The 13,228-nt window shown below is 43.5% G+C and overlaps 1 protein-coding gene across 1 annotated transcript in view; it reads right to left on the reverse strand.

Annotated features, from left to right (window-relative positions):
* Window positions 1-13,228, reverse strand: part of LOC112117666 (thrombospondin type-1 domain-containing protein 1) — a 30,454-nt gene that overhangs the window by 5,572 nt on the left and 11,654 nt on the right. The window contains exons 3-4 of the mRNA XM_026653670.1: window positions 7,672-8,634; window positions 204-362 (exon numbers count right to left, since the gene is read on the reverse strand). Of these exons, the coding sequence (XP_026509455.1) occupies window positions 204-362; window positions 7,672-8,634 (1,122 nt within the window). The remainder of the gene's footprint in view (window positions 1-203; window positions 363-7,671; window positions 8,635-13,228) is intronic.

A 13,228-nucleotide genomic window follows, 5' to 3' on the forward strand; every position in this document is an offset into this window, starting at 1 on the left:
ATCCTGGCCACAATGTAGTCAGTGGGAGTTTTCCATTGACCTGAATGTGGCCAGGATTTCATCCCCAGTGAATAAGAAGTCACAAAGACTGGTTTAAATGCTTTAGTTTCTCAAACCTATTATAATAACATGCATTTTGTTTTCTCCAGAGAAAGCAGACACATGTCAAGGAGAAAAGCTTTAAAGAAAGCAGGACCACATACTAGAACATTCCTCTAGAGAGCACAGCGAAGTCTCTTTTGGTGTCCCAACACAGCCTGGTTTTGCTGGCAGCGATGTGAGACATTCTCTGTGTCGCTCACGGACTCCATCCCCACAGGTCACGCTGCAAGGACTCCAGGGCTGCCACAGGCTCCATGTTTCTGTGGATACATGAAATCAGAGCAATGAGGAATGCAGCCAGACTCATTTCATCTTACAGCAAAGCTTTCAACTATCCCTCCTTTATATAAAAACTAATCAACCCCAACTCTGCAATTATAACACTGCAAAGCAAACGGCTACTGGGGCCTATGCCTGCTCCCATCGGAGTCAGGGGCAATGCTTCCATCGCCTCCAATGGCAGCAGGATTGCACTCCTAGTCTGTTAACTAAGGCCAGCAGGATATGCCTTGTACAACAACAAATAGAAATGAATCCACAAGTCTTTCTAATGTCTTATCAGTTTAGGCATTTATAGGGCCCGATTCCTATCTTGTGTACGCAGATTTTACATTAGCATCACTATTGATTTCAGTGGGGTTACCCTGATTTATACTGCTGGGAGAGGAGGCTGAGGCCCAGAGGGACTATTGAAAAAGCAGTGTTGGTTTCTCTCCTATTATCTTCATAGCACACAGCGTTTTAGAGGTCCTAATCTTTTATTGTTTGAGGGGGCTCTCAATAAGGAGTATTAGGATGAAAATTTAAGTTTTTTTTAAGGGGGCAGGGTTCAAGGCGTAATGCATTTTCGTTATTTTAAATGCAACAAAAGCAGTTTTTTGTTTGAATTTCAACAGCCTCTTGCTGTGTTCATAACTCAAACTTTACAGCACTGAGAATCCAGAAGCTGAAAGTGACCATGCCTGCCAACTTTTGAATGCTATAAATAACATTTTGAAAGAAAAATAGAACCACACCCTTAAACTCCAATAAAATTCATTAGACCTGGTGCGATTTTTTTGGAGAGACAGAACAATGTGTGATAGATATCTTGGGATTGTCCCCATTAAATATTATTAGTTGGCTTATAGGAACTGATTTGAAATGGACCAGAAACAAAACCATTAAACTGACTATTTTCATTATCTAGGAGGGGTAAAATGCAAAAAGTAAAACCACATAAATGATGGAAAAGTAAATTGGTTTTTTTTTTAATTCTCTCTCTTTAATAATTATGGTGTTGCTATTACTTATACAGGTCATGAAATTTGTTTTTAATTACATCAATCTTAACCTCATAGTGTCCCGTGACTTTTGCTTTAACCCCTGACTCATGAACTATTTACACAAATCTAAAGAATTAAAGAATGTGGTTGTATAACAGAGACGGAGGTTATGGTACATTAGGTGTGGTATTGTTCATGCTGTGTTATTACTTGCAAAGGACCAAAGGGAAAAAATGAAACTGTATTTAAATATGAGGATTTTAACTGCTTTGGGCCCCAATCCTGCAAATACTTGCAAACATGCCAACATCAGTAAATTTACACAGGTGAGTAGTCCTGTTGAACTCATGGGATTACTTACATGCTTGAAGTTACTTACATGCATAAATGATTGCAGGATTGGAGCCTCAGGTTATCAGTTTACTCTCTTTTATATGCCTCTGTGACAAGTGTGTCACACATGTGTGTTAGATACACCTTGGTTTTACCCGTTAATCTCATTCAGATATAGGACCAGATACTGCAAGGTGCTGAGCTCCCCAATTGTTGTTCACTTTAGTAGGAGATGAGGGTGCTGGGCAGATAACATGATCAGGCTCAGAGACTAAATAAAATACACACAATTTAAATCAAAGATATTTTCTAATCTCAGGCCCTGTCCTGTCAGGTACCAATTCGCCTCATCTCTGCAATGACTTCAGTAGGAGCTGAGAGCGCACAACTCCTTACAGAAGATACTTGGGTCTGAATCTACAAAAGGATTGGGGTATTGCAACGCTGCTCTTCACAACACTCTACTTTTAGGCACCTAGAAAATCACAGGAAGCATAACGTAATCTGAAAAACCTGAGTTAGGTGCCCAGGTTCCCTGTACAATGAACTGGGAGAGACAGACACCTTGGAATACAATCCACAAAGGCCAGCATGCAAGGCAAGGAGCTGCCTATGGTAGCTAATGGGAAATGCTGACAAGATGGGGGTATCCTAACCCCCTCCCCTCTCATGGAGTTAGATGCCTAATTCCAGGCACCTATTTCTGCTGGCGTTCCCAAACAGGAACCCCTCTCCTGGAGTCAGGTGGGTTTGGCGTCTAAGCTGCTGCTTGCCAGAATGAGTTTGGTGCCTGCCTCATGCCACACAAGATGGCTTGAGGAGGTGGTGGTACTGGTGCCACCCACCTTGCTGCCTTTAGCCCCATGGTGAGCGCACTTACCTGGGATGTGGAAGACACAGGTTCAATTCTCCCTCTGTCTGAGAACACTTTTGAACAGAGGTCTTCCTCCATCTCTTGGGAACCTGCTCTAACCACCGAGCTAGGGGCTATTCTGATGTCAGGTCCCCTCAGTTTCTCCTATTGAAGCTCTTCCATTGTATGTAAATGCTTAAACAGGCATTGGGCCAGAGACAGAATGAGTCTAGAGTCTTGTGGATAGGGCACTCACCTGGGAGGGGGAACCCCCAACAGCCACCACCCCCCAATGACTAATTAATCATTTATACAAAGTGGAACAGCTTCAACAGGAGAGATTGAGGGAGTCCCCCCATAGGACCGTCCCATAGCTCAGTGGTTAAAGCACTCTCATGGGAGACCTCTGTGCAAATCATTTCTCCCCCATAGGCAGAGGGAGGAATTGAACTTGTATCTCCTCTAGCCAGGCTGAGTGCTCTAACCAGTGGGCTAAAAGTTACAAGGTGGGGAGGCACTGGCACCACCATCTTCTCCAGCCAGATTTTGAATGGGACCTGTCTACCAGATTGGGCCCTATGAGTGAGAGAGTTGGAGAAACACCTATCTTTCCCCCAATTTATGAATCACTCTGGGGCTTAGACATGAGATATCTGTACACACACCTAGAGTGGGGCAGCTGTACACATAACCAGAGGTAGAAACTTAGGTGGTAGGGAACTTTTACAGCAGAAATTTAGGAATCAAGTGAGTTAGACACCTACAGGTTAGGTAGCAGCCTAGTGGGATTTTCGTGAACCACAGTGAAGCCTAAAACCAGGGCTTAGGCACCTAAGTCTGGGGTTCAGGCTCCTAAGTACCTTTGTGGCTCTGGGCCTAAGCACCTTACAGGTTTGGAGCTCACAATAATCAAAAAGTCTCTCATGGGAGGAAATTACCCAGCTTCTGTGAAAGATAACAGTTTAAGCTTCTGAATCTTTCTCTGCAATCTACTAGAATTAAAAAAAAATAAAGCACAGCTCATTTTTCTCTATGGACACAAAATCATTAAAGACAAATGGATCTAAAGAGCCAGGTGAAAATCTTTACTACAGATGTAGAAGGCACAGATTGTAAACTAACTGTTAAATGTGAAATTTTAATGTAAAATTGGGGAGCCTATCAACAGGGCTGAATTGCGGCGGCAATTCAGCGGGAGGTCCTTCGTTCCGAGCAGGAGTGAGGGACCGTCTGCCGAATTGCCGCCGAACAGCTGGACGTGCCGCTCCTCTCCGAAGTGGCCGCCCCAAGCACCTGCTTGGTAAGCTGGTGCCTGCAGCCGGCCCTGCCTATCAACATGCAGGTATTTAACTGATGAGTTAGACAATTTGAAACATTGGCAATTCGGGACTCATGAAAAACAAACACAAGTGAGTGACTGTGTTAATTGTTGATTTGTGTAGCATCTCTCTCCAATTGTGTGTGTTTCATTCTCACTATGCAATGGGACACCTTAATATAGCATGTTATCCAACAAAACAGTCAACTCAGATTAATTTTTTCCCCCAAAAGGACCCCTCTAAAAATTCCACATCCAGTGCTCTTGCAAAGTTATTGCAAGAAGTTAAGGGCTGTCCATTTTAGTACATCACATCAGATGTATACAAAACTTAACTGGAATATGGAGATTAAGGACCTGCTCCTTCTCTTATTGATGTAAATGGGAGCAGGATTGGGCCCTAAGAGACTTGTAAAGCAGGCATAGTTTTGTAATAAGGGAGCAGTCTTGCACATAAGATGATCGCTTTTCTAATGCTGTCATATCTGGTTACTTTGAATCCATCTGCAAATTCTATTTTTATCCCAATTAAAACCACATCAGATAAATGTGTCAGATATGGATTCAGGTATAAAACTAGTTGGTTCTCAGATCTTCCTAGGGATTAGAACACTCACAGAATAAGGGGGTCTGACTAATATAATCTTATTTACACAGTGACCTGGTGGAACAAATTTGGATGGAACTTTATCTGTCTCATCCTTTCCCTAGATCCTGCTCTTCTGCTCCCTTCCCTTGGTAACTACTGCCCCTTCTTATGGTGGCTCTCCCTCTGTTCCTTTCACCCTTCTTTGGTAGCAGCTGTACTCTCAAGGTGCTACTAAACACCTTCTCCTTACCCCTTTTTATTGCTCACTAAGAACACTAGGGATCAAAATTCAGCCCTGATGTAAGAAAGCACAACTCTCATTGAGGTCAAAGGGAATTGCATGCAGGCTGAATTTCATCGTCAGGTATAACTAAGTGTAATGGGGTGAAATAAAGACCAGAAAAGTCAAGAAAACCTTCCCAATTATGAGTGCTATTGATACTATTTTTGATTATTTTTATTAGAGTAAAGCCAAGAGACTTTAAATGGGATCAGGACTAGAACATGGAATATTCTCTCCAGCAAATTGGTGCAAGCCTTGTTGCTTGGGCCATTTAAAAGAATACTGGACAAAATACAGGAGAACGTGGTGAAGAGAACAAACTTGCGGCGACCCAGGTGATGCATACAATGGCCTAACAGGAATTTTGTATTTCACACTTCTATGTTATAGAGCCACACTAGATACATATATTAGCTGGATGATTTTACTAAAATCAGCAGAGAAGCAGTTAACTTTGACATTTAAGCTGCTATCATTAAGCTTCAGAGTTAGCACCCCATTGAGATGAATGGTCAGAGTGGCCACAGCGATCTGAGCTATTGTCTCACTGGCCCTCTATCTGCAGGCTTAGAAAAACTGCACAGCATTGGTTCACATTTAAAAGGTTTATTTCACAACCTTAGAAGGGATAAACTTTTTTTTAAAAAAACAAAAGCTGACATTGTTTAAAAATGGATGGGTCTGAGATGGGAGTACTGGAATGGTATTTTAGTGTCTTCAGGGTTACCTAGAGACCTGTATTTACTACTCAGAGGACGTGTGAGGCACTCCCTCTTCACAGGCATCACTAATGCTCCTGAGTGCCACAGCATAAGAAATGCATCCTGTGCCCTTCCACCCACAATGCAGCACAAGGTGACCTAATCTCCTTGGTATGGGGCCCAGGATCTCAAAGCCAGCTCTGTGCTCAAACTGCCCATTGGGCCAGAATCACAAAAGGATAATAGGTTAATATTTTTCTTTTGTAAGATGTAGAAGAAGAAATGGAGTAACACATCTGTCTTTATTTCACAAATGCAGTCTGCCATGGGATCAAGGTCTTTAGACACAACACAATCCCAAGCCGGGCTGAAGCACAGCCAGATCATTCAGGAGCGGGGCTTCATGACAGAGTTCTGACTTGGAATGCCATTCCAGCTCATGCACAGGCAGCAAAGATTTCCATCTTTGTACTGTCTTCAGACAGCTGCACCCTTTGCAGAATACCTTGTGCATCTAGAATGCTGCCATGGGCCTTTGAAGTCCTGCAGACCCTGTCACAAAGTCAGATGTGCTGCAGTCTAATTAATTTGAAGTTGACATGTTATTTACAGTTACACTGTGTAGGGTTGCTTTCATCTGCTCTGTACAAGTAACTTGTCAGTCACTTACATAAATCCTTTCTTCACAGTTGTAGCCTGATTCTTTCTGCTGGAGCTCGTAAATACAGTACTATAGTGAAAGCAAAGGATACAAAGCAAATTGCAGGGAGTAATAACTTAAAGTGAATCCCACAAAATAAAACAGAAATAATGGGCACTGGAATGTATCTGTGTCATATTGTAGGTATCTGTCTGACTAGATACTTTACGGACCACAGCACTGTAGCATCCAAGCACCTAGAAGAATTGCCTTGATTAATGTATGAATTTCTGAATTTGTAAATGTTTTTTTGTGTGTGTGTCAGAAAGAATGTGAAGAGAGTAGTGAGGGAAAGTGAAGTTGACGAGATGAGTTTGCCATGCAGTGAGACTAGAAGTAATTTTCAGGCTATACATTGGTAACTGAAAAGTTAGTTGTTTTAAAACCTACAAAACAGAATGAAGTAAAACAGCATAGCATCACAAGTATAATTAAGCCACAGACATTATAGCATTTCCTTATGTGACAAACATTTTACGAAGGACTGAAAATATAAAGCTTGTGTTAATTTTAGAGACTTACAATCTATGAGGAGCTCTAAAATTCCAGTTCTGTCACTTCCATGCACAAGAGAAGACAGAGGAAACATTCTTTCAAGAGACTGTTACAATTAGGGTTGGGCTAGAATCGGAAGCTCTAATCCAAAACACTTTGAATTTTGTGGGGAGTGATGGTTGGTGTCATACCCCTGGATTTGAATCTGACCTATGAATTTGGTTCCAGGTCAGGTCCAAAACTAGAAAGAGCTCATTTTCACATTGTGGATTAGGGTCATCAGAAACTGCAGAATAGCTCATGAGAATGGAGTGACGTCTATCCCTGGGTTATCCTTGAACACAAATCCCACTCAAAACCCAATCCCCATCTAAACACCAGCTCCTTAGCCAGTCTCTAGTTACAACTGCCCTCCATGAATCAGTAGTGATTTTGACACTCATCTCTCCTCTCTCTCCCTCCATGATAGACAGAGCAGATAATCTCTGCTACTGTGACCGCTACTGTGACCACTACTAAACCTGGGATTCCCATCTGCCATTCCCAGCTGAAAGACTGCCAAAGAAACGTATGAGCTATGCACACAGGAGAAAATTCTTCCATTATGGCCAAATCCTGATCACATTAGCAAAACTCCCAGTAATTTCAAATGGGCGAGAAATTGGCCCCTAGCCGCTATAGCAGTTTCTCATGTAATTCTTTGTGATTACCAGATTTCAGTTCCTACTGGGACTAGATATCCAGATAATCCACTAGTCATGGCAGGTTTGGACTTGTGGTTAGAGTACCACTAATGTAGTGGTGACATGAAACCATTGCAGTACCACCTTTATCAACCATCCTGGTGTATCTGTTCACACACAAACTAAACTTTATTCCATCGGCAGTTAATCATGACTTATTTTGTCTGGTGCTATGAGACTCAAAAACTACAACTTCATCAATCCAAGTCATCATCCTTATTGACAATATAGAAGGATGGTCATTTTCCTACAGAGTTTCTAATTAAAGACAGAAAATGTCAATACAAACCTATATTCCTTCGGATCACCATACATTCCTTAACTCTTGGGGGCGATTGGCTTTGGCTTGAAATGTCAAAAAATTCAAAGCAATATTTATTTTTCCCCACGTCAAACAAAGTGCAGTTAAATTCTGTTCTGTTGCTCCCTGGGCGTAGGAAGTTTTCATCTAGCCATGTCGTTCTTTCACCAGGACGTCTGAGAACTTCCTTGTACACAGCAACCTTCCCATTGATGGCAATGCATGGAGGGGAGACAATAAACACCAGAATGGACGACTTGCACATCACTTCTGGTGCCACCACTAGTTTGTATCCAAATTTGTGGATGAGGTCTATGGGCCCTGTTGAGGCGATGACTGAGTTGGTCTCTAATGATTTCAGTAACACCGTGACATACACTTCTTGGTCAATAGGTGGGCAGTCAAACTCCACCCACTGGGATCTAGCGAGAAAGATTCCTTTGCTAATTCGCATTCCCAATGCCTCATTAGAGCTTAATCTTCCTAGTTCATACAGGCTGTTGGTGAATATCACGTCCAATGAAACCACTGTCTCATTCATAGCACACAATTGTTTATTAGTGAAAAGTCCAACCTGAAGGGAACTCCTGAGCACCTCAGAGGTCCTGTTCAAGTCAATGTGAAATACAGGCCATTCCACACTTAGGAGGGTGCTCCCACCCCTCCAGTGAATTTCAGTGCCATTATCAATCTCAGAGATCATTCTGAACCAATAGTCCCCAGCAGTCTTGAAAGAGAAACATTCAAACCCTACTATCCCCCGTGACTGGCTTGGTGGAAGCTGTTTTTTTGCAATGGTCTGGTTGGTGCTGGCATCCAGCAGTAGGATGGATACATTCTTTGCTGTCACATTACCACTGACAAAGTACTGAAAATCAACAGACACCGTGTCGTTACTTAAGGCTACATGACCTGGTCGCTCCAAGAGGAGATATTCCACTTCACCAAGAACTGAAAGAAAACAGTTTCACAAAATTGTTAATAAGCAAAAAGAAAAGTGAATAATACCCATTTCATGGATATTATGGACAATCAGCTGCTTTAAGATGTGGTGCCCAACCCTTTCAAAGCAAATGAATCAATTTAGTTGAGTAAGACCTTGGCTATACAAACTGGCGCTTACCTCTTTCCATTCATGCAGAGCTGGGATTTGGAGCAAGTCAAGCTCCATCACAGATTACAGTGTGCACAACGGGAAGAGCAGAGAACATCAGTCACACAAGCCTGAAGTATCAGTGCAGGTGATGTCTAGCAGCTATTGGAAACCACTGCTTTATAATTAATAACCATTTTATTTATAAAGCTTACTTACAGGACAACCTTACAGAAAAGATCCCTTAAAAAGTCATATCTTAGGTATGAAGGGCTTATGTAGTTCCCAACTTTAAAATCTATCAAGCAAAAGTAATTTGAGGTCCTGCTTCTGAATTATCCTTCTTTATCTTTTACTCAAAATCAAAATCTCCCCCAGCTTCACAATGTCCTGCTGCTGTTCCACTTACTTTTACTATAATGAAAACAATAGAATTGGAATTTCTTAAAGCAGAAGTGTAGAAAATACCACTCAAGTTATACAAATTAACAATACTATATGATGCTTTTTGAAGCCACCTTTCATACTGCTCGTTTACAAATCTTTCATAGAATCATAGAAGTGTAGCATTGGAAGGGACCTCAAGAGGTCTTCTAGTCCAGTCCCCTCCACTCAAGGCAGGACTAAGAATTATCTAGACCATCCCTGACAGGTGTTCGTCTAACCTGCTCTTAAAAACCTCCAATGACGGAGATTTCACAACTGCTGTAGGCAATTTATTCCAGTGCTTAACTACCCTGACATTTAGGAAGTTTTTAGTTTTAGGAAATTTATTCCAGCCTAAACCTCCCTTGCTGCATTTTAAGCCTCTCACTTCTTGTCCTATCCTCAGAGGTTAAGAAGAACAATTTTTCTCCCTGCTCCTTGTGAAAAACCTTTCATGTATTTGAAAACTGTTATCATGGCCCCCCTCAATCTTCTCCAGACTAAACAAACCCAGTTTTTTCAATCCTCCCTCATAGGTCATGTTTTCTAGACCTTTAATCATTTGTGTTTCTCTCCTCTGGATTTTCTCTAATTTGTCCACATCTTCCCTGAAATGTGGCACCCAGAACTGGACACAATACTCCAGTTGAGTCCTTATCAGTGGAGAGAAGAGTGGAAGAATTACTTCTTGTGTCTTGCTTTCAACACTCCTGCTACTGCATCCCAGAATAATGTTTGCTTTTTTTTCAACAGTGTTACACTCTTGACTCGTATTTAGCTTGTGATCCACTATAACCCCCAGATCCCTTTCCGTAGTACTCCTTCCTAGGCTGTCATTTTGCATGTGTGCAATTGATTGTTCCTTCCTAAGTGGATACTTTGCATTTGTCCTTATTGAATTTCATCCTATTTGCTTCAGACCATTTCTCCAGTTTGTCCAGATCATTTTGAATTTTATTCCTATCCACCAAAGCTCTTGCAACTCCTCCCAGCTTGGTATTGTCAGCAAACTTTATAAGTATACGCTCTATGCCATTATCTATATCATTGATGAAAATATTGAGCAGAATCAGACCCAGGACTGATTCCTGCAGGATCCCATTCAATATACCCTTCCAGCTTGACTGTGAACCACTGATAACTATGGTTTTCCAACCAGTTATGCACCCACCTTATAGTAGCCCCATCTAGGTTGTATTTCCCTAGTTTGTTTAGGAGAAAGTCAATGTGAGACAGTATCAAAAGCCTTACTAAACTCAAGATATACCATGTCTACCGCTTCCCCCCCATCCACAAGGCTTGTTACTCTGTCAAAGAAAGCTATTAGGTTGGTTTGACATTATTTGTTCTTGACAAATCCATGCTGACTGTTACTTATCACCTTATTATCTTCTAGGTGTTTGCAAATTGATTGCTTGATTATTTGCTCCATTATCTTTCTAGTTACTGAAGTTAAACTGACTGGTCTATAATTCCCCGGGTTCTCCTTATTTCCCTTTTTATAGACTGGCACTATATTTGCCCTTTTCCCGTCCTCTGGAATGTCTCCTGTCTTCCCTGAGTTTTCAAAGATAATCGCTAATGGCTCAGATATTTCCTCAGTCAGCTCCTTGAGTATTCTAGGATGTATTTCATCAGGCCCTGGTGACATTAAGACATCTAACTTGTCTACGTAATTTTTAACTTGTTCTTTCTCTATTTTAGCCTCAGATCCTAACTCATTTTCATTGGCATTCACTATGTTAGACGTCCAATCACCACCAACCTTTTCGGTGAAAACTGAAACAAAAAAGTCTGTTAGCACTTCTGCCATTTCCACATTTTCTGTTATTATTTCCCCACCCCACACACCCCTCATTGAGTAACAGGCCCACCCTGTCCTTGGTCTCCCTCTTGCTTCTAATGTATTTGTAGAATGTTTTCTTGTTACCCTTTATGTCTATAACTAGTTTAATCTCATTTTGTGCCTTGGTCTTTCTAATTCTGTCCCTACATACTTGTGTTATTTGTTTACATTCAGCCTTTCTTATTTGACCTAGTTTCCACTTTTCGTAGGACTCTCTTTTCAGTTTCAAATCATTGAAGATCTCCTGGTTAAGCCAGAGTGGTCTCTTGCCATACTTCCCATCTTTCCTATGCAGTGGTTTGCTCTTGTTCCCTTAAAAAGGTCTCTTTGAAAAATTCATTTTATTTTACTCATTTGCATCACAGAGGTGCTTGAGGAGTGAAAAAGCTGAAAATAAAAGCAATGGTAACTGCAGCATTTTTTCCTGTCTAAGATGTGGTGCAGCATGTCGAAATGATGTCATTTCATTATAAACCGAGTGGTTTTACTTTACATCTAATTGTGGCATGACCATGCTTGTGCAGGTTACCACATTATTCTGAAACATGCTTTGACTAGCAGGGAAAGACAGTATCTAACGCACAGGACCTAGAGAGATCACAGTTCTAATCCCAGTTCTGTTATAATTCTCCTGTGAGACCGCAGGCAATTCACTTAGGAATCTGAGGCACAGAGAAGTTACCTGCAAAATGAGAATGATACTTATCTGCCTCCCAGGGGTGCTGTGCTGTGAGACTTATTTCGCTAATATCTGTAAAATGCTTTGAGATCCTTGGATGGAGGGTGCTATAGAAGTGCAAAGTATTAATTATAAATGAATAATACTTCACACTTTTAAAATCTGCAGTATGTGTTTGTAATTAAGGCTGCAATTTAGTCATGGAGGTTGTGGAAGTCACAAAATCTGTGACTTCCAGTGGGCTCCGTGACTTCAACCTGCAGTGGTTGGGAGCTGCAGGGTCCCCTGCCGCCCACTGGGGCAGGAAGCTGTGGGGTACCTCTGCCGTCTCTGGCAGCCCCTGCAGCTCCCAGCTGCCGCAGGGGCACCCCGCCGCTCCCTGCCACTGGGAGCTCAGGGCTCCCCTGCTGGGCGGCACAGGGGAACCCCCTGAGCTCCATGCTGCCTGGGACAGAGGGGGACCCCCCCAGTTCCTGGTGGGTGGCAGTGGGGGACCCCTAGCTTCCTGCCACCAGGGGTGGCGCTGCTGGAGAACCCCAGATCTCCCTGCTACCAGGGGTGGCAAGGAACCCCCGAGATCCCGGCCGCTGCGGGCAGCCAGGGGTGGCAGGCAGCTCCGGGCTGCTGCGGAGGAACCTAAGCTCCTGGGCCATGCAGGTGGCAGGGAACCCCTGAGTTCCCAACCCCCGCGGCAGGGGTACCCCGCAGCCCCCAGCGGCTACAGGCAGCTGCTAGTTCCAGCAGCTGCCCAGCTTGAAGTAGTGTAGGGATCCTATAACAGGGTTCAGAAAAGAACTAGATAAATTCATGGAGGATAGGTCCATCAGTGGCTATTAGCCAGGATGGGCAGGGATGGTGTCCCTAGCCTCTGTTTGCCAGAAGCTGGGAATGAGCGACAAGGGATGGATCACTTGATGATTACCTGTTCTGTTCATTCCTTCTGGGGCACCTGGCACTGGCCACTGTCAGAAGACAGGATACTGGGCTAGATGCAGGGGTGAAAGTAACTTACAGGACTTACCGGTACTGCCAGAGTCCTGAGGGGGGCATGGCCTCAAGCGGAAGAGGCGAGGGCTCTCAAGATTTAAATGCCCTGGGACACCGGCTGTGGCTGGGAGCCCCAGGGCCTTTAAATCAACCTGGGGCTCCCAGCTGCAGAGATGGCTGGGAGCCCCCGGGGCTCACAGGCAAATTAAAGTGCCCGGGGCTCTGGACGCCGCAGAGCTCCGGGCCCTTTAAATCCCCACCACAGCTCCAGCTGGGATTTAAAGGGCTCGGGGCTCCAGCGGCTGCGGGGAGCCCTGAGCCCTTTAAATCCCGGCCCCAGCCCTGCCGCCGGAACTGCGGGCGGGATTTAAAGGGTTCGGTGCTCCCCGCCGCTGTGGGGAGCCCAGAGCCCTTTTAATCCCGGCCGCGGAAGCCGGTGCGGTCCGGCACGGTGTACTGGCTCTTGCCGGTACGCCGTGCCGGACCGGACTGGCTTACTTTCACCTCTGGCTAG

Source organism: Terrapene carolina, unplaced genomic scaffold (genome assembly GCF_002925995.2).
Source record: "Terrapene carolina triunguis isolate 2854851 unplaced genomic scaffold, T_m_triunguis-2.0 Scaffold142, whole genome shotgun sequence".
Lineage (NCBI taxonomy): Eukaryota > Metazoa > Chordata > Testudines > Emydidae > Terrapene > Terrapene triunguis.